Source organism: Mercurialis annua, linkage group LG6 (genome assembly GCF_937616625.2).
Source record: "Mercurialis annua linkage group LG6, ddMerAnnu1.2, whole genome shotgun sequence".
NCBI lineage: Eukaryota > Viridiplantae > Streptophyta > Magnoliopsida > Malpighiales > Euphorbiaceae > Mercurialis > Mercurialis annua.
The window spans coordinates 13,140,713-13,159,201 of NC_065575.1; the positions used below are offsets into that span (position 1 = coordinate 13,140,713).

General features: G+C 33.8%; 2 protein-coding genes and 1 long non-coding RNA gene across 3 annotated transcripts; 2 read left to right on the forward strand and 1 right to left on the reverse strand.

The window, feature by feature from the left end:
* Positions 1 to 2,205: 2,205 nt before the first annotated feature.
* LOC126653993 (transcription initiation factor IIA subunit 2) lies at positions 2,206 to 4,966 on the forward strand. The gene is made up of 4 exons (XM_050347997.2): positions 2,206 to 2,320; positions 2,434 to 2,574; positions 2,659 to 2,709; positions 4,550 to 4,966. The coding sequence occupies exons 2-4, from the start codon at positions 2,446 to 2,448 to the stop codon at positions 4,688 to 4,690; spliced, it is 321 nt and encodes a 106-aa protein (XP_050203954.1). The 5' UTR covers positions 2,206 to 2,320; positions 2,434 to 2,445; the 3' UTR covers positions 4,691 to 4,966.
* A 7,425-nt stretch (positions 4,967 to 12,391) lies between these two features.
* LOC126653494 (uncharacterized) lies at positions 12,392 to 13,298 on the reverse strand. Its single transcript, XR_007632245.2, has 2 exons — positions 13,220 to 13,298; positions 12,392 to 12,665 (listed from the first exon to the last, which is right to left on the reverse strand). It is a non-coding gene; the product is annotated as an uncharacterized LOC126653494 (long non-coding RNA).
* A 4,715-nt stretch (positions 13,299 to 18,013) lies between these two features.
* On the forward strand, positions 18,014 to 18,489 carry LOC126687611 (uncharacterized). The gene is made up of 2 exons (XM_050382167.1): positions 18,014 to 18,049; positions 18,127 to 18,489. Exons 1-2 carry the CDS (start codon positions 18,014 to 18,016, stop codon positions 18,487 to 18,489), a joined length of 399 nt encoding a protein of 132 aa, XP_050238124.1.

The following is an 18,489-nucleotide window of genomic DNA, read 5'->3' on the forward strand; positions in this document are numbered from 1 at the left end:
TTTCTTTCTAGAGGTGGAAAAGAGATTCTTATTAAGACGGTTGCTCAAGCCATGCCGAATTATGTAATGAACGTGTTTTTAATTCCTCTCCGACTTTGCGAAGATCTCGAAAGGATGATGAACTCGTTTTGGTGGGGTAGAGACCAAAGTAAGAAGTCCGGTATTAATTGGGCTAGATGGGAGAAATTGTGTTTGCCGAAGAAGTTTGGCGGAATGGGCTTTAAGAAAATTCGAGAGTTTAATGTTGCTATGTTGGCAAGACAAGCTTGGAGGATGGTTAGTCATGAAAATAATCTTATGGTAAAATTGTTTAAAGCTAAATATTTTCCTAAGGTTTCTTTTATCGACGCTAAGCTTGGATCTAATCCTAGTTTTGTGTGGCGGAGTATTTTTGAGGCGCAAAGTGTTGTTAGAAAAGGAGCGAGAATTAGAGTGGGAGATGGCAGTAGAACGAACGTTTGGTCGGATCCGTGGCTTGGTGGTAATAGTTCAGGTTATATTAGCAGTATAGCCCCTGTAGGGCTGGAAAATGCTAAGGTAAATCAGCTGCTTGAGGTTGATAGGAGAACTTGGGACATTGGGCTTGTCAAAGACCTGTTTGAGCAGCCGGATATTGACAATATCCTCAGCGTTCCGATTAGCAGTAGAGATGTGAGCGACTCGTGGTATTGGACGTTGGAAGAGAAAGGGAAGTTCAGCGTGAAAAGCACTTATAAAGCTCTTTGTGAAAGCTTTATCTCGAGCCCTAATGTTTGTTGGAGTAGAATATGGAATTTAAAAGTTCCGTTGCATGTCAGAAATTTCCTCTGGCGCTCAGCGTCTGGCTATCTTCCTACTGCTGATGCCCTAGCTACTAAAAAGGTTTTTATCAATTCTTGGTGTCCTGTGTGTGGTGGAGGAGAGGAATCGCTGGTTCATTTATTTTGTGAGTGTCCAGTCGCCATTGATTGTTGGGGTGCAGCGGGGGTGCGCAGAGTAGGAGCTGTGGGGATGAACTTCAAAGAGTGGTGTGTGCAATGGTTAATGGGGTTAAATGAGGAAGATGCTGCCATTTACGCCATGATATGTTGGTATATTTGGGTTAATAGAAATAATGTTGTCTGGAAGGGTAAAGTAGGTTCAGCAGCTTTCATCCTGGGAGCAGCAGCTGGAAATCTTGCAGCTTGGCAAGCTGCGAGGTTAGCAAGCCCTCAGCTGAGACTGGTAGGCGTGGGGCCTGGAGATGGTATGATAAGTTGGAAGCGTCCAGATGTTGGGAGGTGGAAGGTTAACGTGGATGCAGGTATTTTTAAGGAGAGGAGCAGTGTAGGGTTTGGCATCGTTGTTAGGAACTGGAACGGCGAGCTTGTTATGGCCAGATCAGTTCGTATGCATGGCAATTTTTCTCCTCGGTCAGCGGAGATTATGGGCATTCGTGAGGCGCTTAGCTGGTTGAAGGGTTATTCAAACTTAATTATCGAATCAGACGCGCGAGATGTGATTTTGGAGTTGAGAAATCCAAACTTGAAGGAAGCAGATATGCTTATAGGAGATTGTTTGGATTTAGCGAAGCAATTTAGAAATTTATTATTTTTATTTGTAAGACGATCTGCGAATCAGGCTGCGCATGTTCTAGCGCAATTCGCCCGTTCCATTTCAGGTCATCAGGAATGGTTATCCCATTTCCCTGAATTTCTTACTGATGTAATTGCTTCCGATTATTAATATCATTATTATCTTTTCAAAAAAAAAAGCATCCAGATTAAGGATTAAGATATGAATATTAGGATAAATAATTTTCTATTTTCTTTTGGCTAACTTCCTCGATAACATGGTTATTGGTTGGCTTATTTCCATGATTATAAAGGTTCAATAATTTAATATTTTTTTCAGTTTTGTCAAATCCTTCTGATTAAGATGTAAATTTGGCAATGAAAATAATGTAAAGCTCTTACACCAAACAAATGTAGAGTATATTTAGTCTATATTAATTTGCAAAAGTAATGAAATTTGTCTGAGAAATCTTCTAAGAATCCTAAAACTATTAAACATGAACAATTTATCAACAATATTAAAGAAAGAATTATGTAAAAAAATTGAAAAATACCTCAAACTGGGCCGGACTGATCATCATAAACAGAGAAACAAACCCACAGAAAGAGGGACAAAAAGGTAAAAGCAAGTAGAGCAAATTCATCGCGACTATATATACCTCGATCCTCAAAATCTAGGGTATAAAAAACCCCAATTCTCTCCGCCCAAAAAAAATTCTCAATTCCAAACAATCAAACGTTCAACCAGAGGAAAAAAACATCAATAATCACAATAACGTCGCCAATTAGTACAATCAATTTTCCCTTCTTAATTTGATTTCACTTCTAATTTTTTATCCAATCTTTTACGCATTTTATCGTTTGTTTTGTAATTTGTTGTATGGTGTGTATTTGTTGGCAGATCTTTTATAAAATGGCGACGTTTGAGCTTTACAGAAGATCAACGATTGGGATGTGTTTGACTGAGACTCTTGATGAGATGGTTCAGAGTGGTACTCTTAGCCCTGAGCTTGCCATCCAGGTCCTTGTCCAGTTTGATAAGGTTTGTTTATTTACATACCTACTATTTACACTCACTTTTGTTTTGTGATGCGATATTGTTTCTGATTTTTGTTTTCTTGTTTAGTCTATGACTGAAGCTTTGGAATCGCAAGTTAAGAGCAAAGTGTCCATTAAGGTATTTAAATTATGATGCTCTGCAACTGTTTTGAATTTAGAACTTAGTATTTTAGATTTTCATTATGATCATTCTCCATGTTTATATTTTAAGTAAAGATGGTTAGTTGAAGAAAGTATGTATATGCGCTGCAGCGCTAGCTATCTTTTAGTTTTTAAACTTTGATGGGCTGATAGATTTAGTCTCGAGCATGCTTCCATATATCATTACCCATGTGTATATATATGATATGGAATTTGAATGTCTGGCGGGACTAGGGTTGCTTGTTTTTACTATTATGGCTTGCAAAATTGTGTTGCCGGTGGTTCCGTTGAAATAATTTGTAGTTTACCTTTATACACTATTAATCAATTTGTTTGCGTTTGTTTAATTTGAACATCCGAAGTTTGGAGTGATTTAATATTTAAATTTTGACAAGCATTATTGCAACCTGTCCTCTTGCGGCTCAAGAGTAGGTAGTCCATCTCTACTCTAAATCACAAGGATGCATGAATTTCTGGAATTGATTGCACATGATAGTTGCATGGGTATTCTTGGCAATTTGATGCGAGTACTGATACAGTTTCTTAATGTTTAATTACAACTTGAAGTGCGAGAAATACTCTCACATATGGCTGTTTAACTAGGATTGCATCAAGAAACTAGATGTAGTAGGTGTTATTTGTATTGTACCATAGGTCAATGCTCCCAGTTTTCAATATAGAATTTTTATGCACTTTAGGTATTTTTGGTTGCTTGTATTTGCACATTAGGTACGTTGCCTACTGAGCGCTGATCATACCATGCGGCATGTGCATAGTTTCTAAAATAATCCACCGAATCCACACTCTAATTTTATGTTAATTGCTATACTATTTACCAGCAATACTGTTCTTAAGAATCTGTTAGGTATACTACCTACAGATCAACATTCTGGAGCTTAGATTGTTTGACCTTCACTAATTCACAAATTAACCAATTCACTTCTTGCGTCCTTTATGTTGTTCTGAGGGTGAGTTTGATTTTTCAATGATCTTTTCAACTAATTGCATTTAGTCATCAAAACCCTGTAATCTAGTACCGGTTTTCTGGCGCCCTAAGTTCTGTTCCTTTTTCTTACTGTTTAAACTGCTTGACTTGAATGTGGAACCACAAGTATGTATACTCATTGGTCATTCTATTTTATTCCCACTTCTGCACATGATCGAGTATCCCATTGAATATGGACTTTTTGTCATCTTGTATGAGCATCAAAATTGAGTAATTACAATAAACTTTTGTAGATTGCATCTATGAGAAATTAAAATAGAGATTACTTACTATATCCCATTAGGAGAGTTTAATATTTGGAAAGGCCTCATTTGCATGATGATTCAAATATATCAATCCTGATTCCACTTTACATTGATCACTGTACTAAAATATTATTTATCCTGCATTTCGCCAAGTTAGAGAGATTGTTTTCTTCAACAGATGCTTAAAAATTATAGAAATTAGCTAAGAAAACATAGATATATTATTTGTTTTTTTGCGGTGGTATTTTCAAACTCGGTTACTTCTTAGGTGTTTCTGCTGGTAACGTGTAAATTTTTCTAAAGATGATTTATGCTAATGATTATATCTTTTTTGGCTGATGTTAATTGTTTATATCCAACTTTTCTTGGCTTTAATTGAGAATCTTGTTCAATATGCATATATTTGCTCAATTCTTGCATGTTTTTGGGAATTAGGTGGTTTAGTCCCATGTAAGTTCTCTGTTTAGACGGACCAATCCAATTGCATGTCATTCAAGTATTGTGGGTGTCCCCATTGAGGATACATAAAGAGAAACTCATGCATTTTTAAATTCTATGTGACACAGGGACATTTGCACACGTACAGATTTTGCGACAATGTGTGGACTTTCATTCTACAAGATGCTCTGTTTAAGAATGAGGATTCTCAAGAGAATGTTGGTAGGGTCAAAATAGTGGCATGCGACTCAAAGCTGCTCACACAATGAGTTCCGTAAAATTATTCATTTGTCTTCCAGTAGTGGAAGTGGATGGCAGCAAGGCAGAATTGAGTCTCATCTACGGTCAAATGACAATTAAATAGATAATCTAGTTCTGGAAATCAGATGCATTTCTGCAGATATTTTTATATTCAAGCCGGAAACCAAAACAATAACTCTAAATATTTGATCTAGACTAACTTATTCAGTAATGAAGAGATCTGAACTTGTTAAGACAAGATATGATGAAAGTTTACAAGCAGATAACTTGCTTTCAGATTGTTATTCTGTTGTGTTTGATGCAAAGAATTCTTATAGGAAACAGAAGAATCTGCACATAGTATCTGAAATCTAATAATGTATCAACTGTAATTTCTACAATACTCTTCTTGAGTATACATTAGTACCAAGCTAGTAAAATAGATCATTTTTTCAGCATTCTGCAAGAATTTAGGCTAAATCTTCAAATAGGTGCAAAGCAAGGGTTCTTTAATATTATTAATATTGAATCTTGTTAATTATTTTTTAAAGGGTTATTTGCATATTAAATTTCAACATTTCACTTTTATAACGCTCTAATTGTATTTTTTAAATATCGAATCACGCATTCTAAAATTTAGGTTTTATTGCATATATTTATAGCCTTTTTTCAACGGATGTAAAAATACAAAATTTTGTACAATATTTTCATCAAATATATCCCGTCTAATCCTCGTAAAGATCATTGCTGCCTGATCGTTATAAAGATCGTTGCTTTATTCCCCAAATCAATGGCTCCCTCTAGCTTTTTTAAAGAGAAGATGACAAAAATATTCAAAAAAACGGAAGAAAATAATAAAAATGCTAAGTTTGGTAGAATATTACATCAGCACTTATTAAATCTGACACATTACAAAAAATACCTACTCTCTATAAAGCTGACACGTTGCGCGTGGACGGGCACAATTATTGTATCGTTTCCATCCTATTCTGCTCTCCTTAACTTTTTGTCTTTTCTATGTCAGCTCATCACTTTACGCGCGTCCTTTACTCTCTTTTATATGGACTGCATGACTTGAAGAATAAGAAAACAAACCTGACCTTCCTCATTTCTATTATTTTAAAATATAATTAATCTTTTCCATGTGAATGCTTTCCAGTTTGGCTTAGTCAAAATAATCCCCCCCACTTAATTTTTTTTTAAACAATACTACAATATAATTTAATTTTTTTAATAACCAACAACAATACTATAGTATTTGTATGTTTCTTTTTAAACTTTAAACCATTTTTTAACCTCTAAAACGACTTCTTAACCTACCGAATTTAACTCACTCTTATTTCAGTTAATCATTCGGTTATTAAATTTTATAAATTAATAATTTATATTTATATTTATATAAAAATAAATTTAAAAATTATGACTAAATTAAAACTTATATTTTTTTGGTTGATTTTATTTTTTTAAAAATAGAATTCACACATACCACCAATAGTTATCTTAGAATTCATACAAGATACATAGATGATACACTATTTGAACTCAGTTGCCTAACACTTAAAAATTATGTGAATTTTGTATGTATGTAGAACATATTTTTAACATATTTTAAGCATTATTTTTTCCGATATATCTATCAAAATATAAGACATGTATCTGAAATGTATCTAGAACATAATATTATATTAAAAAATATGTGTTTCCTATATATATATATATATATATATATATATATATATATATATATATATATATATATATATATATATATATATATATATATATATATATATATATATATATATATATATATATATATATAATAAATTAAATATTAGAGATTTGTCTAACAAATACAAGTAAGACACATGTCAAAATACGTCTAGTAAATTAATATATATTTAAAAATATATACATTTGAGCTGTTTTCGATATGTATAATTTATATATTAAAGGTGTATCTAACAAATACATCCAAGATACATTTCAGATACATCATATATATACCTCATTTTTTCAAGGAGTGCTGAGTAAACTTAGTTTTCAAGTTCATAAAATGGCCAAGAAAAAAGTGATGCTAAAAAGTTCTAACTATCGCTCAGATAAACATGTCCTTATATCTTCAATTATTGTAAACCATGTACCAACAGTTACTCTACAACCATAATGATTCACTAGTTTAAAAATCAATCGATGTATCTACGATGTATCGGTACTGTATTATTGATGTATATATGATGTATCAGTAATGTATTTACAATGTACCGGTGGTATATCTATGACTTATCAGGTGATGTATTTATAATGTATCATTGATGTATTCAATATGTATCATTGATGTATCCAAGATGAACTAATAACAATATAATAACGTCATAAAATTTATCACAAACTGAAGTTAATCTTTGAATTTATAAAAAATACAAACAGGTTACAATTTTGTATTTTTCAATTATTTAGAGTTTATTTTTTGTATACTAAAATATTCAATAAAGTTTAATGATAAATAGTTTTATTTTATTCATATATTTTCTTCTTTTTCAATTAGAACTCACACATACTAAGTTATTATAGAATTTATACAAGATACACAAATGATACATTGTTTCTACCCATTACATCTCAAAACACGCACATAATACATATCAATTTTAATTTTAATAATACATCTCAAATATACAAATAATACATATTAAATATAATATTAATGATACATCTCAAAGACATAAAAAATACATATTAAATAAATACATCTATCTCCTATAAAATCTCATCTTCTCTTCTAGTGGATTAATATTCGACTCTTTTTCTGCATTTATTATTATGTAGCTGTTCAATTTCATATGTAGCTGTTCAATTTCATCCCTAACGATCGAGACATTCACTGAAGTAAACTGCGAGGAAGTACATAAATGATACGAATTAATCAAATCAGTAGATAATCTAAAGTAGAGAGTTAAAAAAGGGTTAAAGTCTGAAAAGCAAGGTGAGTTGAATTTGGATCAATAGTGCTAATTTCTTTCAGAATTTGTAGCCACAAAGAACTAAACCTCGTATCTTATAATAATAACACATGCACACCATTATATAGATTCTCGCCAACATTACAGCATAAAATATCTAGCCCCAAACAATGTTGTTTAATTAATATTAATCACCCTCTATATTATAGTAGTACTAATCATCGTTAGTGATACAATTAAGCTTATTTTTTTTAATATTATTCTCAATTTCTCATGAGAGATGTAGCTAGCTACTAATAAAATCTTATCATTAGTTTCAGGAGCCGCTGCCAATCACAAGAGCTGGCTCATCATCTTCACCTTCCTACGGGGTGTTTTTATCTCTTAATTAATAGACCCAACAAGATTTGAAATTAAAACAAAAACCACTAACCCGAGAAAATGAATGAAATGAAAAAAAAAAGAATAGCTTGGTTGTTCAATTATTATTAATAAAAATAAAAAAAATTCTTGTTTACTATTATCAGGGGATGCTCTTTATCTATGGAAGCATGAAATTAATGGTAAACCAGAGTTTCAAATTTGGAAAGGCCAGGAATTAAATCAAAAGAGAAGAACCTGCATAACCCTAAGAAAACTTTGCCCTTCAACCTGAATTGCAAGGTGTAAGGTCTCTGCAATTCTTCTCTCGCTAAAATTTAATTTATTTCAATTGTTTTGATTGAGATTTGATTTGCAGTCCATTTTATTTTTTTAATTTTAGCACGCAAATCATGAATTCTACTAGAATTTGAAAACCTAAGAGAAGAGTAAAGAGGAAGAAGAGATGGTATAAAAGGACTTGTTCTTTTAAAATTTAAATTTTGAAAAAATGCAAGTTTACACAGAGAAAGTGTCACGACCCAAATTATTGAGCCGAGACCGGCGCTAGGGAATGGGAGTGGTAGCTCCGAAACCCGTAGCAAGCCTAAAACCACTCTAACTTTTTCGCGGAAACGCAAACACAACTATTCTATAAACGTGTAATAAGAAAGACACGTTTACAATCATAACATAACATCATATATAAACACATCATCGATACAATCATAGTGGGCATTTCACTTCCGTAACTGGTACGTACTAGCCCATCTATCGATAAATACAAAAACTGACAACCAAAAGATGTCACATCAAACAAACATTAAACACGTACACAACCTATAAGACCTAACTATACTAGGCTAAGACTCGTCACACGTATACTACTGCAGCACCAAGGGGTCTTGTACCCAGCACACCAAAGACGGTCTGTCTGATCCGACTCTATACACCTGGAAAACATCAATGTGAGGGGTCAGTATTTGGGGAAATACTGAGTGAGATAACACATTACTAAGGTATTATAGAAAATAACATCGCATTTAAAACAAAACACATATATACAAACATATTATACTTCAAGCATTTGATCCGATCGAAACCCTAATATCTTAGTATGCATAATGAACATTATCACAACATCTAACGATCGATCGATATGAGTCCGGGATAATTCAACCAGCCGACTCGCAGATACAGGCCCCGGGATAGTTCAACCAGATAGGCTCTGTATCGCATGCACAAACAAGTATGATAGACGACCCATGAAATCTCTATCTATGACTTACCCGGACGCTGGTGATCACACAGCCTATTGACACCCAATAGGTAGCTTGTTTCCCCCGGATCATATACTAGTTTTCACAATCTATATATGTTCGATAATACGATGTACAAATTCATTTCTATCGATAAAATACTATAGCATGCGATGTAGTTTAATATTATATTTATAATATAAAAACTATCTATTGCGTAATAATACTCAAAGTAAAGTTTAACTCACAACGATCGCTATTCCTTATATCCAAACGTAAGCTCCACACGTCATTCACTCTTTTAACTATTCCAGCTCGTCGATCTCGTACCTCGTCGATGCATCCACATCCTATTCAAATCATACGTACGTTTAATTCATAAACGTAGACTTAATACTAAAACTCTAAGTTATAAACTTAGGTCAATATGATCGTATTCCCAATACGTCTCTTAATATTTACTTTTAATGTCCGACGTACTTAAAGTCGGAAATATTAACATCCGATCCGATTAAGGCTAAAAGTCCATTTTAGTCCTTCAGGCAAAAAGTCCGTTTCGGTCCCTGTGTGCCTTCACAGGGTGGTGTGCGTTCGCACACCTAGTGTGCGTTCGCACACCTAGTGTGCGTTCGCACACCTAGTGTGCGTTCGCACACCTAGTGTGCGTTCGCACACCTAGTGTGCGATCCACACACAGTGCCCGGAAACTTCGTTTCCGGGCTTCCCGTCATGCTTAAACTCGATTCCGACATGCCCCTATCTCGTTTTCACCTAAACTCAACTCCAAATTTATCAAAACGCCAATAGAAACGCGATTATAATCCGTTTAATTCGTTTAAAACGAAATAACCCTATTCCTATTATTTCGATATCAAAAATCATTAAATTACCTCGACTTGATGCTCGAGATTGATAGAGGATTGAATTCTCAATCCATCGGCGCGAGAATCACTCGATTCGGACGAGAAACGGCGAAGCGGCGACGGATCGTAATCGTTCGTCAAAACCTTCTGTAAGTTTCTTTCTCCTTCTTCTTCCTCTATCTGATCTTTTTCTTTTCTTTATATAGATTGGCTAATTAGCCACTTTGATCCTTCAATTTCTTAACTTAAACCATTTCTCTTTTAAACTTCCTTATTTAACCAAACGGTTAATTATTCACTTAAACTCTAATATCTACGTATTATTTATATCCAAATAAATAATACTACTCGAAATATTATTCCCATCGATAATATTCTAATTACTATTTTCGAGGCTAAATTGGCTAATTTGCACTTTGGTCCTTGAACTCTTCAAAATTGACAATTTAGCCCAAAATGAATCCGCGTCCAAATTTTAAAAGGTCTCCGATTGACCTGAAACTTTTACCACCAATACTATAAAACATTTCGCGGACCTTGGCGAAATAATTCCATTTTCGGACTTAACTGGTTAAATTACCACTTTAGTCCCTGAACTATAATTGTGACTTTTCTTGATATTTTTCCTTATTTTCTTATTCTAATCCTCAAACATATACGTCTTACTCCATATTATCCTTTTCTTTAATATCCCATATCTTTATCTTTGCAACTCCGGTCCTTCTCTGCCGGACACGTTGCACTAAACGGCACCTGAACTTACGGGGTATTACATTCTTCCCCCCTTATAAAAATTCGTCCTCGAATTTTCATACTACCTTTTAATTTATCTTAAATCGTTAACATCTTTAGCTCCAAAATGTATAATCGTATCGTCATTCCATCATTGACGATTTTCTAATATCACGCAATATTCACATCATCTTATCATAAGGGTAATCTTCTATCTTCAAAGCATAACTATAAGTTGATTCCTATACTCGACTATCCCATTTTTATACTTATATCATACAGTATGAACGTCCTAGTTCACCGTCCAATCATTTTCGTTCCGCTATTCACGCACATCTATCATTCACTTCTCGTATACAAACTTCATCCTTCATATCCACTTCTTCTCTTATATCGTCATTTAAGATCTTTGACATCCCGTCAAAGAGATACTTACTTTCTAACTTACCACTAATCGGATACATATCACTGTCCAACGTATTCACGGTCTTAGCTATATTCTAGCGCGTTGTTTCGAAACTAAGTTCATATCCTAGAAGCATAACGTCTATGTTTTCGCAACTATACGTATTCATTCGCCTCTTGGTCTTGACCGCAGCTTGCTCGCGAGCACTTCACTTCCGTCACAGAGTTCTGGTCTAGGTATACTTACATGAAAACAAAACTCTTTCAAAATTCTTTCGATAAAACGATTCATCTTGAACTTTAAATCAAATTTCATTTTCATTTTAACAAAATTGTGCACTAGGGTGATGACGTCTCTCATCCCCAAAGAGTTGCCACATCTCACCTTTTCGTCCGAACATAATGCATATGATGCATGTCCTATTGATGTATGTACAGATATATGTAGTGATGCACTTCTATCAATGTCGTGGCACTTATCGATGACTATCGCGGGTCTAGGCACAACTATGTTTTCAAAATCGTTTACACAAACAACTTTCAAAAAGTTTTAAACTTCGAGTTTTGTAAGTTCTCTAGACCTTTAAACTCTGTACACGGTAGGTTCTTCCACTTCTGTAACTTCATACTTCTTCTTCATGCACATCTCGACATTTCAATAATTCGATTTCGATACCATCTATGCGTCATATACGTATTTCGCAAAGAAACAAACAAAGGTTTCACAATCCATCGATCATACTTGTCATAATGAAACAAACAAGAATTCTCAATCAATCAAAATATACGATCAATCAACTCGATCTTAAAACAAATAATACAAACGACTTGGATCAGACATGGCTCAATTCTATAGCTGCAGTAGTTCCTAGCTTAGTCTAATGACCTAATACCTAGGAACAAACAAACACCAATCACAGACTCGCAGTGGTATCATGGACCAACTGCACTCAAATCACAGATTAGCAGAGGTAACTGGACCAACTGCTCTGATACCAACTTTGTCACGACCCAAATTATTGAGCCGAGACCGGCGCTAGGGAATGGGAGTGGTAGCTCCGAAACCCGTAGCAAGCCTAAAACCACTCTAACTTTTTCGCGGAAACGCAAACACAACTATTCTATAAACGTGTAATAAGAAAGACACGTTTACAATCATAACATAACATCATATATAAACACATCATCGATACAATCATAGTGGGCATTTCACTTCCGTAACTGGTACGTACTAGCCCATCTATCGATCAATACAAAAACTGACAACCAAAAGATGTCACATCAAACAAACATTAAACACGTACACAACCTATAAGACCTAACTATACTAGGCTAAGACTCGTCACACGTATACTACTGCAGCACCAAGGGGTCTTGTACCCAGCACACCAAAGACGGTCTGTCTGATCCGACTCTATACACCTGGAAAACATCAATGTGAGGGGTCAGTATTTGGGGAAATACTGAGTGAGATAACACATTACTAAGGTATTATAGAAAATAACATCGCATTTAAAACAAAACACATATATACAAACATATTATACTTCAAGCATTTGATCCGATCGAAACCCTAATATCTTAGTATGCATAATGAACATTATCACAACATCTAACGATCGATCGATATGAGTCCGGGATAATTCAACCAGCCGACTCGCAGATACAGGCCCCGGGATAGTTCAACCAGATAGGCTCTGTATCGCATGCACAAACAAGTATGATAGACGACCCATGAAATCTCTATCTATGACTTACCCGGACGCTGGTGATCACACAGCCTATTGACACCCAATAGGTAGCTTGTTTCCCCCGGATCATATACTAGTTTTCACAATCTATATATGTTCGATAATACGATGTACAAATTCATTTCTATCGATAAAATACTATAGCATGCGATGTAGTTTAATATTATATTTATAATATAAAAATTATCTATTGCGTAATAATACTCAAAGTAAAGTTTAACTCACAACGATCGCTATTCCTTATATCCAAACGTAAGCTCCACACGTCATTCACTCTTTTAACTATTCCAGCTCGTCGATCTCGTACCTCGTCGATGCATCCACATCCTATTCAAATCATACGTACGTTTAATTCATAAACGTAGACTTAATACTAAAACTCTAAGTTATAAACTTAGGTCAATATGATCGTATTCCCAATACGTCTCTTAATATTTACTTTTAATGTCCGACGTACTTAAAGTCGGAAATATTAACATCCGATCCGATTAAGGCTAAAAGTCCATTTTAGTCCTTCAGGCAAAAAGTCCGTTTCGGTCCCTGTGTGCCTTCACAGGGTGGTGTGCGTTCGCACACCTAGTGTGCGTTCGCACACCTAGTGTGCGTTCGCACACCTAGTGTGCGTTCGCACACCTAGTGTGCGATCCACACACAGTGCCCGGAAACTTCGTTTCCGGGCTTCCCGTCATGCTTAAACTCGATTCCGACATGCCCCTATCTCGTTTTCACCTAAACTCAACTCCAAATTTATCAAAACGCCAATAGAAACGCGATTATAATCCGTTTAATTCGTTTAAAACGAAATAACCCTATTCCTATTATTTCGATATCAAAAATCATTAAATTACCTCGACTTGATGCTCGAGATTGATAGAGGATTGAATTCTCAATCCATCGGCGCGAGAATCACTCGATTCGGACGAGAAACGGCGAAGCGGCGACGGATCGTAATCGTTCGTCAAAACCTTCTGTAAGTTTCTTTCTCCTTCTTCTTCCTCTATCTGATCTTTTTCTTTTCTTTATATAGATTGGCTAATTAGCCACTTTGATCCTTCAATTTCTTAACTTAAACCATTTCTCTTTTAAACTTCCTTATTTAACCAAACGGTTAATTATTCACTTAAACTCTAATATCTACGTATTATTTATATCCAAATAAATAATACTACTCGAAATATTATTCCCATCGATAATATTCTAATTACTATTTTCGAGGCTAAATTGGCTAATTTGCACTTTGGTCCTTGAACTCTTCAAAATTGACAATTTAGCCCAAAATGAATCCGCGTCCAAATTTTAAAAGGTCTCCGATTGACCTGAAACTTTTACCACCAATACTATAAAACATTTCGCGGACCTTGGCGAAATAATTCCATTTTCGGACTTAACTGGTTAAATTACCACTTTAGTCCCTGAACTATAATTGTGACTTTTCTTGATATTTTTCCTTATTTTCTTATTCTAATCCTCAAACATATACGTCTTACTCCATATTATCCTTTTCTTTAATATCCCATATCTTTATCTTTGCAACTCCGGTCCTTCTCTGCCGGACACGTTGCACTAAACGGCACCTGAACTTACGGGGTATTACAGAAAGAAAGGAAAAGGGAAGAGAGTAATGGAGAAGAAACCAGAGATTAGTGTTACTGTTGTATTTATTTTTTTAATTGTGTGCCACATGTAGGGTTAGGATTAGGTATGTATTTTGTGTAATAATTTACCATTTTCAGCTCTGGAGTGTAAAGGTCAACTTAGCATTTAATGAAAAAAATTAACTCACTTAACATTTTTATAAAAAGTAAGCGTGTTTTGTATTTTTGTGTAATTTTCTCTTTTATAAAATGTTAAATTAGTACACAATGTTTTTATATTTTACATTTTGGCCCCTTTTATTTTCAAAAATTATCTCCTCCATATAATACATATTTCAATTTTGGCCTCCTAATGTTAAAATCTTGCCCAAGTCAGCGCTTGCCACGCCATTTCATACTCTGGTAAATGTGTTGGTTATAAGTCGTTGAATTTGCGAATAATGATACAGTTACAAAAAAATTTAAAAATGGTAGATGAAATTGAATTTTTTTAAAGTCGTCATAGAATTACATTTTAATATAAACATGGTGATTTTAAATGTAATTAACTCTTTTATATTACATTTTTTTCATAAATTGGTTAGAACAAATGACATTAAAATTAGATAAAAAGAAAATAATCTCTTTGTAAATCTAAATTTTATTAATATTTGAAATTTTGGATAAAAATACATATTTATTTATATCTAAGTATATCTGCACTCAATAACTATATAGTGTGTGTTTCTGCATTTTTTTATGTACCTGGTACATATATAGTGTGTGTTCCTACGCTTTTTTAAGGTACACTCTTATTATTTTATATGCGAATTAATATATTTACTTTGTTCTTGTTATCTCTTTTTAGGTCCATTAATAAACTCATTTTATCTATAGTTGCTGGTATCTAAACGTCAGATTTTTATGTTATCTTTTGTCGATGTGAAAAAGGACCAGTCCATTGAATGGACATGAGAGTACACGAATAGGTTTTATATTTAGTTTCTATAAATATTTATAAAATATCACATGTATATTTTTATAAAAAAATAATACATTACTTACAAACCGAAATTCATTGTCGAGATTTTTAAAAAATTCAAATACTAAATTTGAACCATTAATCAAAAATTAATATTTAAATCTAAACTCTTGAACCCCATAATCGTATCTAGTGGTTAATTGTTTGATCCAAATTCGATTAATCGGTTTGATTGATTTTTGGTCTATCCATAATCAAAAGTATACATACAATAAATTAAAACATAAATAAAATGTACTAATTTTTTTTATTTTAAGATCTTATTATTCAATATTGTATATTAAGAATACATATATATATATATATATATATATATATATATATATATATATATATATATATATATATATATATATATATATATATTCTCTTTAAAATCTCTCCTAAATACTCACTAGATCGTTGGAGTGGCTGTCCAAAAATTCTTTTCTGGCGTCCTTCTAACATGCTTGTTTTAATTGTTTAGGTGGGCTTCCTAGCAGTCCAAACCTCAGATCGTCTTGTGATTCATCATATAAAAAAATGATTTCTTTCCAAAAGTATTTTACCAAACCATAGGAAAATACATGAGTTTACTTTCAAGTCGTAAGCATGACTTGGCTGTAAACGAACCGAGCTGCTCGCCAGCAGCTTGGTGTTCGGCTCGATAAGAGCTCGGTTCGTGTTCATTCGTATTCTAAACGAACCGAGCTCGAGCTTGATTTTATTTTTGTTAATATAAACGAGCTGAACATGAACACAGTGGTGTTCGGCTCGTTTACATTCATGAACAGCTCGATTAGTAGTCCGTGAACAAGCTCGTAAACGAGTTTGAACAAGATTTCGTGAACAAGTTCGTGAACGAGGTCGTATATAGTTTGAGAATAAGCTCGTTTAGATACCCGATTAGGTGTTCACGAACTAACTTATAGAGTAAACAAAACTACGTAGTTTTGATATACTCTATTAAAACTACGTAGTTTTCATATAAGAAAACTCATAATTTAATCAAAGAAAACTACATAGTTTTGAACTCGTTTAGTATTTATCGAGTTTGTTCGTGAGCTTGTTCATGAACGGGCTCGTTTAGTGCTTATCAAACTCGTTCATGAGCTTGCTCGTGAGCTCGTTCGCGAGCTTGTTCGTTTAGCGGCTAAACGGACGAACACGAGCTGAAAATGAGCACTATAAAATATAAACGAACCGAACATGAACATTCTGTTTAAAGCTCGACTGGACATGAACATTCTGTTTAAAGCTCGACTGGACATGAACACTTTATTCGCTAAACGAACCGAACATGAACATTTCAAAGCTCGGCTCAACTCGGTTCATTTACACCCGTGTTTGGAACATTATGCAGGCTTCATTACCAATGACAATAAATCAACTTACATACATGATTCACAAGGTTAAACAACTTCATAGACATGGAATTACTTAAATAATTGGCAATGACTGTACAGAAAATAATATGAATCAACCAGAGATTGATTCATATTAAATTAGTACACAATGTTTTTATATTTTATATTTTGGCCCCTTTTATTTTCAAAAATTATCTCTCCATATAATACATATTTCAATTTTGGCCTCCTAATGTTAAAATCTTGCCCAATTCAAAGCTTGTCACACCATTTCAACTCTGGTAAATGCGTTGGTTATAAGTCGTTTGCGAATAGTGATACAGTTACAAAAAATTTAAAAGTGGTGAATGAAATTGAAATTTTTAAAATCGTCATAGAATTACATTTTAATATAAATATGGTGATTTTAAATGTAATTAACTCTTTAATATTATATTTTTCCATAAATTGGTTAGAACAAATGACATTAAAATTAGATAAAAAGAAAATAATCTCTTTGGTGGAGATATTCTCTTGAGAGTTTTCAAGTTTTTGTTGAATTTGGCTAGATCTTGAATCATTGCATTTCTCTTCTATTTATAGCGCACATAAAAACTGCCAAGTGATAACTGCTTCTTAACTACCCACGTTCTCATTCCCACTTCTCCACTTTTAAAAAATAAATTGATGGCTTTCTTCATCTATCTGAACTGCCACTTTCAAGAAAACTGTTAGCACGTAAGATCCCGAGCTTCTGGCCTTTTAGACTTATGAAAAACTGGACTTCTGACCAATTAATTATGAACTAATGTAGTTAGTACTTAATTCTCAAAATGCTTTTGTTAAAGGGCCTTATATATCGGATAATATTTTACTTGTGCATGAAGTACTACATTTTCTACGACATAAACCACAACGAAAGCAAGGATATTTGGCTCTTAAGCTTGATGTTAGTAAAGCCTATGATAGGATTAATGGAGTTACCTGAAGAGTATTCTTATTGCCTGGGGCTTTCATGAGATTTTTGTCAACTGGATAATGGAACGTGTTACAATGATTAGTTATTCTATTCAAATAAATGACAGATAACATGGCTACTTTCATCCATCTAGGGGTATCAGACAAGGGGATCCCTTATCCCCTCTATTATTCATTTTTTGTGCTGAAGGAATCTCATTTTTAATCAATCAGGCTGCTAATTCTGGTGCCATTAAGTGTCTTCAGATTCACAAACAAAGTCCCCGCTTAACCCACCTATTATTTACGGATGACTCAATCCTCTTTACTGAAGTTACTGATTTACAGATTGATGTGCTCATGGAATTGCTTACAACTTATGGTAAATTTAGTGGGAAGTTAATCAATTATAAAAAGTCTGCAGTATTTTTCAGTAATAACATCTTGCCATATTATAAATCTCATTTAGCCATGCGGTTGGGTGTTAGTAATAGAGGAATTGAAGGTGTTTACCTTGGTCTTCCTTTGTGCATCCTTCATTCTAAGAATACAACCTTCGCTCCTTTATTGTCCAAGATTTCATCACGCTTACTGTAA

Excerpts from the sequence above, each read along its gene's own strand:
- LOC126687611 (XM_050382167.1), top strand. The coding sequence starts at position 18,014 with ATGACAGATAACATGGCTACTTTCATCCATCTAGGG. Across the intron at positions 18,050-18,126 it reads CTACTTTCATCCATCTAGGG|GCTGCTAATTCTGGTGCCAT; the intron begins GTATCAGACAAG and ends TTAATCAATCAG.
- LOC126653993 (XM_050347997.2), top strand. The coding sequence starts at position 2,446 with ATGGCGACGTTTGAGCTTTACAGAAGATCAACGATTGGGATGTGTTTG. Across the intron at positions 2,575-2,658 it reads TCCTTGTCCAGTTTGATAAG|TCTATGACTGAAGCTTTGGA; the intron begins GTTTGTTTATTT and ends TTTCTTGTTTAG. Across the intron at positions 2,710-4,549 it reads AGAGCAAAGTGTCCATTAAG|GGACATTTGCACACGTACAG; the intron begins GTATTTAAATTA and ends TATGTGACACAG.